The sequence below is a fragment of the Chrysochloris asiatica genome, unplaced genomic scaffold (genome assembly GCF_000296735.1).
Source record: "Chrysochloris asiatica unplaced genomic scaffold, ChrAsi1.0 scaffold00030, whole genome shotgun sequence".
Classification (NCBI taxonomy): domain Eukaryota; kingdom Metazoa; phylum Chordata; class Mammalia; order Afrosoricida; family Chrysochloridae; genus Chrysochloris; species Chrysochloris asiatica.
Genome location: NW_006408548.1, coordinates 3,966,982 through 3,985,366, shown reverse-complemented (window position 1 = coordinate 3,985,366; position 18,385 = coordinate 3,966,982). Strand labels below are relative to the sequence as shown.

Genomic DNA, 18,385 nt, shown 5'->3' with positions numbered 1-18,385 from the left:
TAATTCAACCCACTATACTACATAATTACATGACTTTATTATTTCATTTGACAAATAATTTTGAAACGCAAATACAAAAATAATACCAAGTATTTGAGTAGTCCTTTTGCATCATTCTGATTTGGGCCTCTGTAATAATATCAACACTCATGGAAGCAGCAGTCAAGAAATCAAATGACATATTGCATTAGGCAAATCTGCACAAGACCTTTTCAAAGTGTTGAAGAGCAAAGATGTCAGCTTGAGGACCAAGCCATAGTATTTTCAGTAACCTTATATGCATGCAAAAGTTGAACAGTGAATAAGGAAGATGATAGAGGACTTGATGATGCATTTGAGTTATGGTGTTGGAGGAGAATATTGAAAGTGCCATGGGCTGCCAAAAGAACCAACAGATCTGTGTTGGAAGAAGTGCAGCCAGAGTGCTCCTTGGAGGCCAGAATGGCCAAACTTCATCTCTCATACTTTGGACATATTGTCAGGAGGGACCAGTCTCTGGGGAAAGATATCATGTTTGGTAAGGTGGAGGGTCAGAGAAAAAGAGGAAGACTCTCAGCAAGATGAATTGGCAAAGTGGCTACATCAATGGGCTCAAGCATGGCAACAATAGTGAGGTTGGCCCAGGACCAGACAGTGTTTCGTTCTGTTGTGCATAAGGTCACTGTGAGTCGGTACTGACTCGATGGTACCTAACAACAACAACAACAACAACAATAATTGAGAGCAAACCATCAGTTAAGAAATAGAGGGAATGTTCTGTCTGACTCTCTCCCTCCAACTACTTTTTCAAGTAAATATCAAAAGTAATACAAATAAGCCAGATATGTTTTTTTTTGCTTTTACTTCATAGAATAAAGTACAAAAATAGTAGTTAATACTCTGAGCACTAAACTACTAGGTCTAGTATTTTTCAATGCATTAGGGTATTTTTTTTCTTCACCCACTAATATTTTCATCATGGCCACTCCTCTTGAACTTTAAGAAAAATTTTAACGTCCCCTATCCCGTGGAATGCAGTTGGTGTGGGATGGGTCCTAGGCATGAGGATTTTTGAAAGCTCTAGTAACTCCAATACGAACATTCCTAGTTTAAAACACTTTATTCTTCCCCAACAGTATCTCCACTACCCATCTGTGAGTTTTTCCTTACGGTGGCTTGTGTGTTACTGTGATACTGGATGTTATGACTCTGGTATTTCAAATACCAGCAGAGTAACCCGTGATGGACAGGTTTCATTGGAGCTTCCAAATAAGACAAACTAGAAGGAGGACCTGGTGATCTCCTTCTGAAAAAATGTGCCCCTGAAAACCTTATGAATAGGAGTGGAATATTGTCTGTAATAGTGATGGAAGGTGAGCCTCTCAGGTTGAATGCCACTCAAAATACAACTGGGGAAGAGCTGCCTCCTTCATATAGACTTGACCTTAAAGACATGGATGGAGCAAAGCTTTCAGAACCTCATCTGTTGATGTGGCAAGACTCAAAATAAGAAAAAACAGCTGCAAGCATCAATTATTAATAATGTGGAATATATGAAGTATGAATCTAGGAAAATTAGAAGTTGTCAAAAATAAAATGGAACACATAAAGATGGGTATCGTAGGCATTAATCAGCTGAAATGAACTGGTATTGACATTCTGAATCAGACAAACATACGCTATGCTGGAAATGACACATTGAAGAGCAATGTTATTCCATTCACCATAAAAAAAAGAAGATTTCAAGATTTATCTTGTAGTATAATGCTGTCAGTGATAGGATAATATCCATACACCTACATGCAAGACCAATTAATACAACTATTATTCAAATTTATGCACCAATCATTAAGGCCAAAGATGAGGACATTGAAGATTTTTACCAATTTATGCAGTCTGAAATTGATCAAACAAAATTGAAAAAAAAAATGCAATCAAGATGCATTGATAATGACTGGTAATTGGAAGCAAAAGCTGAAAACAAAGAAACACCAAGAGCTGAAAGATATGACTTCAGTGATACAAATGATCCCTGAAAGCATATGAGAGCATTTTGTAAGACAAATGAGTTATTCATTACAAAACCTTTTTTGAATTACATTAACTGGGTTTGAATTACATGTACTGGGTGGAATACACAGGACTCAAACTGACTATATCTCACGCTTTAGAATATTCAACTATTTGAAATGAATGGGCAGCATTTACCCAAGGACAAAGTTCTGAAAAGTAGGAAAGATGGAGGAATAGAAACAGAAGGCACAGGGAAGAAGTAGGATAAGGTATGTTATATTGTGGGAGTTGCAGTCAACACCATGAAATAAACTGAGTATGAATTGTTGAATGGAAAACTGATTTGATCTGCAAACTTTCATCCAATTAACAATGAAAAGCTTTTAAAAGAAAAAAACATTGACTACATCTGTGGAAAGAGACAATGGAGAAGTTCAATCTTGAAGGTGACCTTAGAACAGGGTCATGGACAGATTGTGGAAAAGACCATCTCTTGGTCATATCCAAGTTCAAGTTGAAACTGAAAGAAATTGAAACCTGTCCATGATGACCAAAATACACCCTTAAATATATTCCACTTGAGTATGTTTAGAGACCATCTCATAAATAGATCTGATGAAATGAATACTAATGACTAAAGACCAGACGCGCTGTAAGATGACATCAAGGGCATCATATATGAAAAAGGCAAAATGTCATTAAAAAGACAGGAAAGAAAGAAAAGACCAAAATAGATTTTAGAAGAAACTCTGAAATGTGACCTTGAACGTATAATAGCGCAAGAAAATGGAAGACGCAATGAAGTAAAAGAACTGAACAGAAGACTTCAAAGGGCAGCTGGAGAAGACAAAATACTATAATGAGATGTTCAGAGACCTGGTGTTAAAAACCAGAAAGGAAAAACATGCTTGACATTTCTTTAGTTGAAGAACTGAGGAAATCAAGCCTCAACTTGCAATATTAAGGATTTTATTGAATGAAGCAAGAAAACTCAGAAGAAAATCAAAGAGTCACTGTTCAAAAAATAATTGGTTAACATTTAGTCATTTTAGGAGGTAGCATATGACCAAAAACCAATGCTATTGAAAGAAAAAATACAAGCTGCACAGAATATGTTGGCGAAAAATAAAGATCTGGGAATTGATGGAATACAAATTCTTTTCATTTCTATATATCTGAAAGTGACCTAATGTTGTCGCCATCATATATGAGTCTTGGTTGGCATTTTTTTTCTTTTGGAGTTTATATTTATATACATAAAATCATCTCACCATCTTCTTGCCTACATGGTTTCTGTTGAGGAATTAGAGCTGTCTTAGTTCTCCTTTGTAAGTAACTTCATTTTTTCCTGTCAGAATTCTTTCTTTGATTTTGAAAAATTTGATTACGTCTTTTCCTTTTGGGACATATCCTGTTTGAAGTTCATTCAACTTCCTGAATGGCTATCTACTCATCTTATCATGATGTTAGGGAAGCTTTCTTTCCAGAACTCTTAGATACTATTCTCTATGCTTATGTGTGAGTTTGTTTCTTTTTGTTTTGGAATTCCGATCACATTTAAGTTATTCCTCTTAATAGTGTGTGTTGTCAAAAGAAATGGTTCACACAGTTGTAGAGACTGCCAAGTCCCACATTTGTAGTTCAGAGATCAGACTGTAGGGATCTTCTCACCTACACAATTTCAGGAGGTGAGGAACCCAAATTGGCAGGTCAATTTGTTGATGCATGAGACTGCGGGAGCTGGTGAATCAGGTCAGGTATGGGCCAAAATTACTATGAACTGGAGGTCAGATATACTGAAGCAAATGCAAGATCCAGGACAAGAGAGCAAGTTTTTCCAAAGCAATCTTACAAATTAGAGTCAGAACATACCCCCCAAGGGAAACAAAGAGTTAAGTCACACCCTCTACTAAGGTTGGGGCATTAATTTCACTGTAATCTTTATTCTTTAGCCTTCCCGCCCTCCCCAGCTCCTTGTAATCTTTTCTCCTTCGCCACTCATTTCACAATGGGTCCATAATCACAGGCATGCCATTATGTTCTTAAGTGTCCTAGAGTTGGTTTTGATTCATAGCGACCCTGTGTAGGGTTTCCGAATTTTGGCTGATGAGTTTGAACCACCAAACTCATGGTTCAAACCGACCTTAAGGTCGAGTGCTTATCCTACAGTGCCACACCAGGACACAAAGGCTAGGATTCATAATATATCACAAAATGGAGAAATTTGGCTAGAAGGGTCAGAAATTTGGCGAGAAGCAATTAGCCGACCTTCAAAGTGCCCCCCCATAAATATTAGGCATTCTTCAGATTTTTTTTTTCTGATTGTTTCTCTTGCAGATGAATATTAATATGTTTTTCTTTAAGCTCAGTTATTCAACTTTCCATTGATTCAATTCTACTTCCTTGCCCTTTCAGTACATTATCTCTTTCTGAAGCCTTAATGTTAATATTCTAGCTTTCTAATTGATATTTTTATATAGTTCCCTTTTTTTTAAATTTATTTTATCAGTTTTCTTACTGAATTCTTCTATAGATTTGTCTGTTTTACTTGATTTCATTTGCAGTTTCTCAATCATTGTCTCAATTCACTGAAGGTGTCAAAGTAGCTTTCTTCTGAATTCCTTATCAAGTAGTTCTGATACCATTTCTGATATTATATTTTCTGACTTTGTATTTTGGCCACTTGTTTGAGGCACTCTGTTTTGTTTCTTTACATAAGATTAAATTGTCTGTTTTCTTCAAGACTTTGTGTTGTTGTATGTCTATAAAATTGATAATTGCATATTGGTGTGTTTTCAGGCATTCATCACCTTTCTCCTAGTGCATGTGGTAGAGACTGGAAGTGTGAACACCATTTTCTGTTCACTCTTTGTATAATGCAGTTTAGGGAGAGTTCATACTCCTCCTAGATGCAGTGATGCTATGCTTGGCAAGGAGCAGAAGCTGTATTGGAGGGATGCCATTGGCTGCTGGGATAGTGAGGGTGGAGACTGGTCATACTTTCAGCTACCAATAAGGAACAGGAACAAAGAACAGGAACAAAGAACGCCCCATCCCCACCCCCACCCCAACACACACTCCCACTGCCAACCTTTAGCTGCATCCTATGCCTGCAAGTCACTGTTACCAATAGCCACTGACAAAAGTTCAAGATGTTCCGATTCCTCTTCCAATGAACATTCAATCCACCTATTTGTCCGATCTTCTGAAGCTCAGAGTTTCAGGACCACCATCTGTGTCTGTTTCACTTGGTTTCCCATGTCTTTGTTGCAGAGGGTCTGCTTAGTGTGTCTGCCTCCTCTGACACCTTGCCTGGGAAACCATCAAAATTTCATTTTACTTGAATCTATAATCAACGTCTACAGAAGCAGCAGTCAAGAAATTATACCATGTATTGCATTGAGCAAATCTGCTACAAAAGACCTGTTTAAAGTGCTTGAAAATTTTTTTTTTTTTTTTTAAAAGAGCAGATGTCACTTTGAGAACTAAGTTGTGCCTGCCTCAAGCCATGTTATTTTCAAATGTATCATATGCAAGTGAAGGCTGGACAATGAATAATGAGAACCAAAGAATAATGGATGCAATTGAATTTGGTGTTGGTGAAGAATATTCAATATACCATGGACTTTCAGAAGAACAAATAAATCTGCATTGGAAAAAGTATAGCCAGAATGCTGCTTAAAAAAAGGATCACATTCTCTGGACATGTTATCTGGAGGGACCAGTCCTTGGAGAAGGACATCATACATCTAACTTAGAAGGTCAGTATAAAAGAATAAGACCCTCTATGATCTGGCTTGACACAGTGGCTTGGCACATTGGCTGTAACAGTGTGCTCAAATATAGTAGCAATTGCGAGAATGTTGTAAGGGCCTAGCACTGTTTAGTTCCCGTGTTCAAGGGGTGGCTAAGTTGGAATTGACTTCAAGACACTTACCAACAACAGTACTGTGACTGAGGGAAGAATGACACTCAAAGTGAATAAATAATGTTTATTGAATATCTCAAACTTTCCTGGTTCCAGAACAAGTTAATCCTCGGGCAAAAGAAAGGAGACAAGATCTGCTTCCTAAGGAGGGTGTGGTGACACCCTGGTGTTCCAGGTGTTTCTATTGACAACTAGAAAGGTATCAACCCTGAAATGCAGGTACTGCCCAACCAAGTCTAGAAGGCGTCAGAGGATCTAAGAAGTTTAGAGGTACTTGACAATGTCATGCTTCTGTAAGTGAGACAGAAACTGAAAAGACAGGTGTGTGAGCTCTGGTCCAACTCTGGTTGACTATAGAGTTAATCTGAGAAGCTTCTCTTGTCACCGTTTGGCGAGCTAGGTTCGGCCTGCTCTGCCTAAGAGGGGGAAGTGGAGCGTCCAGGCGCGGGAGTCTTGCGCAGTGACCCAAATCTTGACAGCACACGGTGGGAGTAGCTGTCTACAGGCGCGCGGAGTCAGAAGTGCGGACTACAAGTCCCGGCATGCCTCTGGCTGGTGGGGCGGTGCCGAAGCCCGCTGGGAGGGTATCCAGGCCCAGGCGTGCGCAGTGGTTCTCGGGAGCGGCGGGGCGGGTTTTTGCGAGCTGTCAGCGGTGTCCCAGGGTGTCCGGGCAGTGGTGGCCGCGACCATTGGCGGAGAAGCGGGAGGGGAGGGGCCGCCGCGAGCCGCTAAGGGCGAGGCGGATCGGACTAAGGGTAGGCGACTGGCCGGAGAGGCACGGCCCCAGCTGCAGCATTCCGGCCTGGACATGGCAGCGGCGCCCCTGAAAGTGTGCATCGTGGGCTCGGGAAACTGGTGAGCATTGGCGCGGAGTCTGGGGCTACGGCTCCAGGAAGCCCCTGTGCAGGGCTGGCAACCCGCCGAAGCGTGGGCACTGGACACTGCGCGTAGGGAAGTGGGCGGGCGGCCCGACTGGACCTCGCGCGCCAGGGGAGGCCGTGCAGAGGCGCTCGCGTGGGGAGAAGCAGCGCGGAGAGGGCATGGCGTGCCCGGGGCACCTGTCTACGCTGCCGCTGCCGCTGCAACGGGGCGGGCGCACCCAGGCCACCTGCGCGCCACGCCCGGGTGTTTTGCGCAACACGATGAATTGCCATGGTGGAGGAATTGAAGGAATCTCCAGCTTTCTTGTTAAGTCCTTGTGTGGCATTGTAGCATAAGCACTGGACTGCAAACTACAGGGTTGGCGGTTCAAACCCACCAGCCACTCCTTGGAAATCCTATACAAGGTCACTATGAGTTGGAATCGACTCGAGGATACTTAACAACAGCAATCAGCTTTCTTACTGTAGTTTTAAGAGTTGGGGAAACCAAGGCGCAGAGACAGCTAAAGAGCACTTATTTGGGTCCCTGACAGGGCAGCCGCTGCCCCTTGAAGATAATAAGTCCATTATTTTAAGAACGTTGTATCGGGAAGAAAATTCATTTCTGACAGACTCTACTTCTAGAGAGTCCAGGAACATTGAGAATTCTCCTCTTGGGAGACATTGACAAAGCTCTTCTCTACTGTTTTTTTGGTTTTGGTTTTTACAATAGCGTTTATAAAGCATTTTGTGCCAGATGTTTCTGTAAGCACATTAAAAATGTCAGCTCGATTAGTTTCTTATATGAAACATACACGATGTGATTCTGTGGTATGGAGTGAGTGTAGAAGAGAAGGGAGAAAAGGAAGGATGTAGCATGTTTGTTTTTGTTTTACTTTTTCATTTCTGCACAGTTTTTCCTACATCCAAGGTATTAAGACTAATTAAGAGTCACTGTAACAGTTCACTACTTCTGTTTACTCTTAGTTTCTATGGCCTGACATTCATCACAGCTCAGACTTCTAGGAGTCCTGCAGCAGTTGATACTAGCTGCTTGGTCATAACCTTTAAGACTTGGCTCAGAAAGTACTTCCTGGAGGAGACTTTACCTGATTCTCCACTTTTCTATCTCAACATGTGGTTGCCTCTCCCTGTTCCCCTGTTGCTGACCTCTATTATCTGCTTCTTCAAGGAAATGATTTGAGTATCTCTCGCCACTCCTCCCCAACCAGCTTTTGAAAACAGCATCTACCTTAGTGCCTGGCACATACTAAATAAACACTACATTAATGTTGGAAAACGGCTTTTCTTTTTAAATGCAGTTTTATTTGACTAGGCAATGCATCCACATCATGCAAACCCCAAACCAACAAACCAAACCTGTTGCTGCCTTGTTGATTCTGACTCATGGTTACCCCATTTGTTACGGTAGAATGGCTGCATCGAGGTTTCTTGGTGGTAATCTTTAGGGAAGCATATTGCCAGGCTTTTCTTCTGTGGTGCCACTGGGTAGATTCAACTTGCCAGCCCTTTAGGTGAGTAGTCTAAGTAATCTAAAGGAACAATCACAATTCGTTTCTTCTCTCCTTTATGCAATTCTCCTGAATTGCACATGTTTACATAGATGAGGGGGTTTCAAAAAGTTTGTGGGAAAATTCCATGATCTTTGAATCCAATTTTTTGAAGCTCCCTTGTATTCGTTTTCCCCTACACTCTACTTAACTAGAATACCATACACTGTTCTTCTGTAAGGTCTTTCAACCGACAACAAAATGATCGCCACCACACTTAATGGCGTTGATACCTGTACACTGCAGAACGTCAATTAGACTCATCTTGGCTTTGCCAGATTTGATCCCAAGGTCACTTGGTTGAGATGTCAGTTACCCTGTTGGCCATGTGACTGGAAAAAGCATCCATTTAGTTTGTACTCTTTTAACATTAGTTTCCCGTTTTGTAACATTCCACAGAAGATAGCCCCATCTCCTACCTGGCAAGGTGTGACACAGCCCTGCCTAGCTGAATATGGGCCTGGAGGGAGAGTAGGGAAGGGAGGCACCCGCACCTTCACTGGGACCTGGCTGCCTGCCCATGGCTTTACTCTGATGTACTTGCCTGTTGTCTTGGCCCACTGGAGCCCAAGCAAGTGAGTAGAACTTGACTAAGAACACTGCAACAGAGCAATTGAGAAACACACTGACAGTTTGGGCTGGCTGCCCGGCTCCATTAATTATGGGCCTGGAATAGCTGTTGGCATCTCTGCCACTGCCCCTTGTGGGCCAGTCCTAGAGAGAGGGTCACAACCTCCCCAAAGAGATTTAGGAATTTAGGAACTGAAAGTCGCATGGAGAAAAGCCAGGGGTGGTGGGTTTTTGGGTGGGGGGAGGAGGGCATAAGGGTGTTCACTTCTGGTTGGTAGACTTTTGAGTGTTCTGTGTAGCTGTTGTGCTTGGTGCTTGAAGCAGAGGGGATAGGAGATATGGCACAGGTGAACACAATCACTGCCTTTAAGGGACTTGCCTTTAGGTCTGAGATGGATAAAAACCTGGAAGATAAATTCTTAAATAGCAAGTTGAATGGATTAATTGCTACAGATTATTGTTGTTAAGTCTCTTCTAGTGGATTCTGACTCCTAGCAATCCTGTATAGGGTTTCCAAGGAGTGACTGGTGGGTTTAAACTGCCGACCTTGCAGTTAGCAGTCCAGTGCTTATCCTACACTGACACACCAAGACTCTGTTATAAGAGTAAACATTACATTTTAGGTTGTTAGGTACCTTCAAGTTGGTCCTAGTTCTAATGTATAGTTGCCCTATGTCCAAAAAACAGAACAATTCACTGCCCAGTCCTGCGCCGTCCTTTAAATTACTGCTTTAGGAGCCCAGTTTTGCAGCCACTGTGGCAATTCATCTTGTTGAGGGTCTTCTTTTTTGCTGACCCTCTTCTTTACCAAACTTGATGTCTTTATCCAGGGACTGGTCCCTCTGATAACATGTGCACAGTATGTGAGACAAAGTCTCACCATCCTCCTTTCTAGGGACTAGATAATGTAAATATTGAACAATGCAAGAAGCGTCCAAAAAAAAAGAAGGAATACACATAGTCACTGTACCAACTGTACCAGACACTGTTGGTCGGCCTTCAATAATTTCAGGAAGTAGCATATGATCAAGAAATGATGGCATTGAAGGAAGAAGTCCAACCTGCACTGAATAGACTGGTATAAGACAAGGCTCCAGGAATTAATGGAAAACAAATTGAAACGTTTCAACAAAGAGGTGCAACACTGGAAGCTCTCCCTAGTCTATGCCAAGTAATTTAGAAGATGCTACCTTGAAAACTAGATGAAGAGAGCCTTATTTGTGCCCAGTCTAAAGAAGGGCAACCCAACAGAATACAGAAATCATTGAACAATATCATGCAGGTAAAATGGTTGCAGCAGTACATTGTCAAGCCGGATTCAGAAAAGGACATGGAACTAGGGATTTCATTGCTGACATCAGATGGATCTTGACTGAAAGCAGAGAATCCCAGAAAGATGTTCATGTGTGTTTTATTGAGTATGCAGTGGCATTTGCCTTTGTGTATCATAACAAATTATGGATAACATTGGGGAGAATGGGTATTCCATTCTTAGTTGTGCTTACATGGAAGCTGTGCATAGACCAACAGGCAGTCATTCTGACACAAGAGGATACTACGAGGTGTGAAGTCAGAAAAGGTGTGCATCCGGATTGTATCTTCTCACAATAGTTATTTGTTGTGTATGCTGAACAAATAATCCAAAAAAACTGGACATTTTAAATGAACTAAATAAAATGGTTTGTATCAATCTATATTAAAGTAGGGAGCCCTGGTGTAGTGTTATGGGTTAATGCACTGGACTGCAAAGTCATTTTGAACAACACGGTTGATGGTTCAAGCTCACTAGTCACTCCTCGGAAACCCTATACAGGGTGGCTATGGGTTGGAACTGACTCAATAGCATTTAATAAGAACAACAACATATAAAAGTGGAGATCCAAAAACTACTTGCATCAGAATTGCCGCTGAAGCTAGATTTATTGTATCATATTTCTTGAGGGTGGGGTAGATTTTTCCTTAAGGAATCTTAACTTTATGGTAATTTAAAAACAGGTCACCAAAAGTTGGCCCTTCCTGACCCAGCCTCATCTGACTCTTACCTCATCATTGTAAAAGTTGTTTAAGCAATGTTTACACTTCTGACTTTGAAATACTTCAGGGTGATTATATAAATGTTGTCATGGACAAACTTATAGGTTAGAGGTGACCATGTCCTCACACTGAGAGCCTCTGCCAGCTAAACTGTTCTTAATATTGGTACAGTTACCAGAATACTGAATCCACATGACTTGCCAGGGAACTTTAGCAGGAAGGCCTTGGGAGGGAAAGTAAGCAGGTTGTATAATGTGACCTTGTTTGTCCTTTGGCGTGCCTTCTTTCCTCTCAACATGGAGATAGAGAGGAGGCTGTAGGCGGGCTTGAGTGCGCTGGCTTCCAGCTGAGTCCTGCTGTAGATGCCCAGGGGCTCCCTAACCTGCATGACTTCATTGCCCTGTGACTAGGACAAACAACCAAAGTCTTAGGTTCCTCCAAAGGAAAAACAATTCCTTTGTCAGCGCCTTGGAGAAATCACCAGACACAATGCAAAACACAGTTCTAGAACTAAAACCTCAGGGCTGTGTTTATAGCCAAACTTCCATGATATGTCCAGAAACACATCCCAAACCTCCTTTGCAGACTGAGTAATGTAGTGGTTATATAAGGAGGTCTCAGGAATCTGACTCCCTGCTTCTATCCTGGCTCTCCTGCCTGGCAGCTTAGAGGTTTGGGACAAACTGCTTCTCTCTAAGCATCATTACGTATAGAATTGGTACTTCCTGTCTAGGGTTCTGACTATAATTGAATGAGTTGTTCCAAGCAGAGTGCATGGTGACTCCTACTGCTAAAATCCCCTCCGATATCCCGTCGCTATCTACTCTTAATGACCTTGTAGGACATTAAGGTAGGACAACTGCCCTATGTGTTCTCAAGGCTGTAATCAGTGGTGGGGAACCTTTTTTCTGCCAAAATTTATAATATCATTTGTAGACCATATAAAATGATCACCTTAAAAATTAGCCTGCTATATGTGGTCAAACATTAAATTAACTCTCACCTAATATGATGGCTGAAACTGTGGTTGCCTTTGCAGGGCCAGACCAAATGATTTCATGAGCCTTATAGGACCCACAGACCAGACGTTCTCCACCCCTATTGTAAATCTTTATGGGAGCAGATGGCCACATCTTTCTCCTGCAGAGCAGGTAGTAAGTTTGAACTGCCAACATTGGGGTTAGCAGCCCAATACTTAACCCACTGTGCCACTAAGATATGGTGACTAAGACACATAAATATCAGCTACTAGTGTCATTATTTTTATTTATTTCAGCATCCTTGACTAGTGTCCACATTGAGCATTAAAGTGGCCACTGTTTCGCCAAGTGTCTTAGTTATCTAATGCTGCTCTAACAGAAATACCACAGATGGATGGCTTTATAAACAGAATTGATTCTCTCAGAGGTTAGGAGGCTAGAAGTCTGAATTCAGAGTACCAGCTCTGGGGAAAGGTCCTTGTCTCTTTTCAGCATCTGTAGACCCAGCATGCCTTGGAGAGCTCCATGTGTCTTGTCCTCAATCTTCCCCTGGATCTAGGAGCTTCACAGTGCAGGGACCCCATGTCCAAAGGACACACTCTACTCCTGGCTTTTTTTTTTTTAATGTTTTATTGTGAATTGTGTGATAGTTTACATGGGAGAGCATTAGCTTTACATTCATCCTATCGTATACCATTTCATTGCCATGATTACAGTCTCCTCCATGCATCATCAAACAAACAAGGGTCTACCCTGCAAGCTTGCCCCCCGGTCATCAGCACACAGCCCCTCTCCCTCTCCGGTTCTAGAGTCCCCAGCTGCTCCATCTCACCACATCATCGTCTCTGCCTCCATCTCTGACGTCACTGCTTCTCTGGGTAGGGTCCCACACGCCACTCTTCTCCCTTCACGGTCCCAGGGACCTCCGCTCCTAGACTGCAAAGTCAACCACTCCCCTCCTTTTGCTACAAAATGTCTTTACATTTCCAACCCTTACAGTCAATAGCAATTATTCACTATTGCGCCACATGAGTCCTATCCCTCTCTCCTTTCATCAGCCCCGACCAGACAGATTGGATATTACTCAGTGGAGATTCTACCTTCCTCCACACCCTCTGGATCTAGGTTCCCTCTTGAAAGCTTGTAAGCCAGTCACTTCTTGCCTTTGTAGCACCCCCATTTTGGGTAGCCAGTGTCCAAGTTGCCTATCCCTGTCTACCGTATGTATCAAATGGATGGGGATGATCCTTGCTGTAAAGATTTGTTCCCTCTTTTGAGCTACTGCATCCATAGGTGTAGGTTAAGTTCATCAGATTGTATCAGAATACTCTTTTTTTCCATCTTCTTTCTTCTTCTAGTTGAGTTCTTTTCATCCAGCCATTGAAGACAGGTCAAGTCATTCCTAGCTTTTTTTTTTTTTATCTCTTGTAAAATAAAAGGTTTTGCATGCCACACCATTAGGTATCTCCCATACATTGGACTTAAGGACTTCTGGTGTGGCACTGTAGGGTCAGCACTGGACTGTGAACCATAAGGTCAGCAGTTCAAACCCACCAGCTGCTCCTTGGAAACTTTGTACAGGGTAGCTTTGAGTTGAAATCAACTTGACAGTATGTAACAACAACATCACACCTTTGGAATGCTGTGTGATGCTGCAGAATAATGCACTGGACTTCACGGTTGCTTAGGCAATAGTTACTTACACTTATGACTTTGAAATACTTCAGGGTGCTCATGTAAATGTTGTCATGCACAACCTCATGCCCTCTCACTGAATGCCTCTGTCAGCTAAACCATTATTAATCTTGGTACAGTTACCAGAACACTGGACTCTCTGGAGTGGGACCTATCAAAATTGAAATTTCTTCCTGATACGATGTTCCTAAAATACTGGACTTAACAGAAAATGGGAAGAAACAGGCACTTTGAGGGGCAGCAACTGCCCTGCCAGGGACCCAGATAACAAGTGTCCTTTAGCTGTCTCTGTGCTGCAATTTCTCCAACCCTTAAAACTACAGTAAGAATGTTGGTTGTTATCGTTAAGTGTCACTGAGTTGGTTCTGACACATCGGCTTTCAAGGAGTGACTGGTGGGTTTGAACTGCCAACCTTGTGGTTAGCAGTCCAATGCTTATCTTATAGTTCAAAAACTACCAGCCGCTACTCAGAAACTCTAGTCAGCGTCACCATGAGTTGGAACTGACTGGACGATGGCACTTTTAACAGCAACAAATCCCACCCTTCCTCCTTCTGTTGGTGTATCACATTAGATCACATCATGAGGGATCAGTACAGAACTGCCAAACTGCTGAGAGTTAGGATCCAGCCAAGCTGACACATTATTGCAGGAGGGGCAGAGATTGTTGCTAATAAGCAGCTGGTTTTTGTGACTGGCCTATCTCTTGCCTTTGTTTTCACCATCACCCACAGTCTTCTCTGAGACTGAAGGTCAGCGAGAGGTTTGGCGTACTTAGCACTGCTGACTAGAGCCAGTATTGTACCTCATTTTGGTCTGTTGGAATCATCTGGATACAACTTTCTGGTGCTTGTCCCCCTTCATCACCGTTTTGTCTCCACTGCTCAGTGTCTGTTGTGATTCTTGCCACACACACTCACACTCAGAAGTACTCTCTTTCCTGTCCACAGGCAGAACTAACAATTCTGCTCTAGAGGTTGGAGGAGAGCAGAACTTGGAAAAGAGTCCAGTCCCCTCATGCACCAGGATGAGAAAGTTTCTAGAATTAACAACGACAAAAAGCTGACATTTAATCAATTAGTTAATCACCTTTCCCTTCTGTTCAGTGCAGAGATCACAAGTATGATCCTAGGACTGAGCCGGAGCTCTCAATTCTTTTGCCTCTTAGTCTTCTCACCTCTATCAACATTTTTCTCTTCCACATCCATCCCTTTGTTGATGTCAGGTGCCATGCAGTCAGTTCCAGCTCATAGCATAACGACCTTATATAGTATTTCCAGAAGTCTTGGTGTGGCTCTGTGGTTTGATGCACTGAACTGCAAAGTTGGTTTGAACAGCAAGGTCAGCGGTTCAAGCTCACCAGCTGCTCTCAGAAACTCTATACAGTGTCGCTATGGGTTAGATCCAACTTGACGACACTTAACAATAACATAGCATTTTCAAGGAGCGCTTGATATTACCAAATACCAGCCGGTGCTCATTTTCAGTAAGTCAGATGTGTCAGCCACATGCTTTATTTCATTTAAATCTCATAACAACCTAGTTGGTACTATTGTGATCCCTGCGCAGATTATAGAATTGAAGCTTAGAGGAAACATGCTCAAGGTTGATGGTTATTAAAGTGGTGTTGAAACCTTGATCTTTTGAACCCAAAGCCCATGCGTCTGATCATTTTCTTATCAGTGAGGTGCATGCTCTTATAAATCCATTGCCATAAAATAGTGAGTATCTGCTCCACCCCCCAAATGTCTAATCTAACTAATCTTCCACTTATAAGAAATAAAATGACTATGAGACTTTAAAAGTCATCATGCTTAGTGTTCCTTTAATCATTCCTTCTCCTATACACGTGACACATGATTGTACCATACTGATTTTAAGGGAACAGATCTTAAAATTTATCTAGCGGATTAATTGATGGAAATAATGTTTATCTTTGAGGTAAAAATTTGTCACCTCCAACTTTAACGTGTTCATCTCAGAGCAATGCCTCAGTGCGCCCACTTTCTTCTAAGATACGTCTCTGTGGGTAGAGAAGTCATACCTTTTCTGGTCGTTGACAGAGTAGTATCCTTAGTCTCCCAAAGGTTGCCGATGGGAAGTAGTTTCTGGGTCCTCACCATCCATGCCATACTTTCTCTTTGTCTGCCGTTTTATCCTTATGTCTGGTGATGTCAAGAACTAGGCTAAATGTGCAGAAGTTGTGTGGGCTCTCTTAAGACTATAGTATATAGTAGTAGCACTTTGAGTTTCTAAGTGGTGCAGATGGTTAACATGCTTGGCTGCCAACTGGAAGATTGAAGATGTGAGTCCATCCAGAAGTGCCTTTGAAGAAAGACCTGGTGATCTACTTCTGAAAAATCAGCCATTGAAAAGCACAGTTCTACTGTGACATACATGAGGTCACCATGAGTCAGCCTTAACTCAGTGTCAACTGGTGTAGTGGCAGTTTGCTGTCATTCTGTTCAGTACTCAGCCCCTTCTACTATTGAAAGATTGGAACAAAACCCATATCTATTGCTGCATAACAATCTACCCCCAAAGTTAGTAGCTTCAAACAGTAGTTATTTATTATGCCACAATTCTGTGGGTTGACAATTCAGGCTGGACGTAATCGGGCAGGTCTTCTGCTGGTCCAGCCTGCGCTCAGTCATGTAGTTCTGGTTAGCTGGTTGGTTGGTGAGGACTATTGGTCCCAGGCCCTTTCTCACATGTGGCAGTGGGCAGGCTTTGGAGAGGGTGACGGAAGTGAATGGGCACCATGTCTCTCGCTCTTCAGCAGGCTAGCTCGGGCTTCTCTAACGGGTAGGTGCATTTCAGCAGCAGCAAGAAAGGACAAGTCTCAATGTTCAAGTTCTTTTGTAGCCTTTGGGTGAATGAGGGCGGATTCTCTTCCAGTGTGTGAATTCTGGAAAATCCACAGTCTCTTCAATCAGTGGCTTTAAACTTTTTTTTTTTTTTTTTTTAACTTCAACTTATAAACAAATTTAGCAGGACCCAATATGCTTAGCACACCTGGGAACAAATGTTTCAAATTTTTCTTCTCTGATATTTTCTTTTCTTCTCTGTTTCATTTATTTCATTGTCCTTTACACCCTTCAGTATGAGAAACACGGATAGAACTTCTTATTCTCTTCTGCATAGCCAGAGTGCATCCCTGGGACACAGATGTCTTCAGAAAATGGTATCTTCTCTATTTGGATGGTCTCTGCCTGGTTTCTCCAATGCTAAAGGAAGTGATATATAGAAGTTACAGATAAGAGCCAAAGACTAGCATTCATCCATCCTTTTCCCCCCCTGGGAAGGAGAGATTTAACCTAATGGTCCTAATACCAGTTATCTAGACAAAAATATCCCAGGATGAAATGAGTAATTCATGGAGCCACCTCAACTGTTGGAAAGATCCTCAAGCATCTAAACTTGTGTTGCCTAAGATTATAGCAAACCTTCTCATTATAACTTGGGTTTCTTGAGTGAATGCCACACCCTTACCCCCACCCAACTGGTAGGAAGTGCCTTGTGCAGACTGGCCTCCTTGGTTCTTACCCTGTGGGTTGACTGTTGAAACTTCACAGGTGCAGATACTTTGAAAACCGTATAGTGCTATATGTTGTTGTTGTGTGCCGTCAAGTCAGTTCTGACTCATAGTGATCCTGTATAAGGTTTCTGAGAGTGGCTTGAACTGCTGACCTTCAGGTTAGCAGTCCAGTGCTAATCCTACAGTGTCACACCAGGGCTCAAAGTACAATAAAACTGTTAGTAATTGTTATAAACACATTTGTATTGTAACTTACAATTACGATGACCACACATTCACATTTGCTGGGGCAGTTTGAGTTTGCACTTGTCCAGTTTGCATATTAAAAGTGTCTCCCTTTACTTTCTAAGGTATCGTATTTTAAACAACAGACTTTATGGCCACCCTGCTTGTGATGCCCTTGTATGAGTTTAGATACATGATACTGATCTCTAGGATTGCAATAGGTTTCATCTTGAGTGCTGGCTGTAGTTCATTGGTAGTGGCTGTGTGGAATTCTGTGTTGGGAAGGATTCTGAGGAAGAAAGGAGCTGGCAGAAAATGTGCTGGGATCTATGGTGGCAAGGTGGAGGTGGGAACTGGTGTGGGAACTGGCAGCATCTATGCTAAATTAGCCACTGCTGCTTCCATTAAGAAGACACCTACCAAGCTAGAAGCTATCTGTGAGGCCCTGCCTGACGCCACAGCCAGACCATGCTCAGACAGCAGGTTCACTGATATGTACTGAGCCCTGACCATAGGCTAGGAGGCACTGAAATGTATTGTCTCAGTCAGTCCTCAATGTAAGGGGTTGTCAGCATCCTTATTTTATAGGTAAAGGAGTCTGAAGTATAGAAAATTACGTAATGTGTTCCAGCTTACTCAAGGAGACTTAAAAAAGTTCATGGAAAAATGGAACTAAAAGATAGTGGAATTTTTTTTTCCATTAATTTTTTGGAAGCCCCTCATATACCTACTAAGCAGTGGAGTAGTCTGAACTTAATCCATTCCATAGCCTGTTTGCCTACCCACCACCCACCTACCCCTACGTCTACCCACCTACCCACAACCCACCTACCCATACATCTACCCACCTACCCACCACTCACCTACCTACCACCTACCTATCCACACATCTACCCACCTGTCCACCACCCACCTACCCACCACCCACCTACCTGTCCACCACCCACCTACCCACCACCCACCTACCCATACATCTATCCACCTACCCACCT

The 18,385-nt window shown here is 42.4% G+C and overlaps 1 protein-coding gene across 1 annotated transcript in view; it reads left to right on the top strand.

Annotated features, from left to right (window-relative positions):
* The first annotated feature begins 6,701 nt into the window (after positions 1-6,701).
* Positions 6,702-18,385, top strand: part of GPD1L (glycerol-3-phosphate dehydrogenase 1-like) — an 81,270-nt gene continuing 69,586 nt past the window's right edge. Inside the window, exon 1 of the mRNA XM_006851590.1 lies at positions 6,702-6,775. Coding sequence (XP_006851652.1) covers positions 6,729-6,775 — 47 coding nt within the window. The 5' untranslated portion in view covers positions 6,702-6,728. The remainder of the gene's footprint in view (positions 6,776-18,385) is intronic.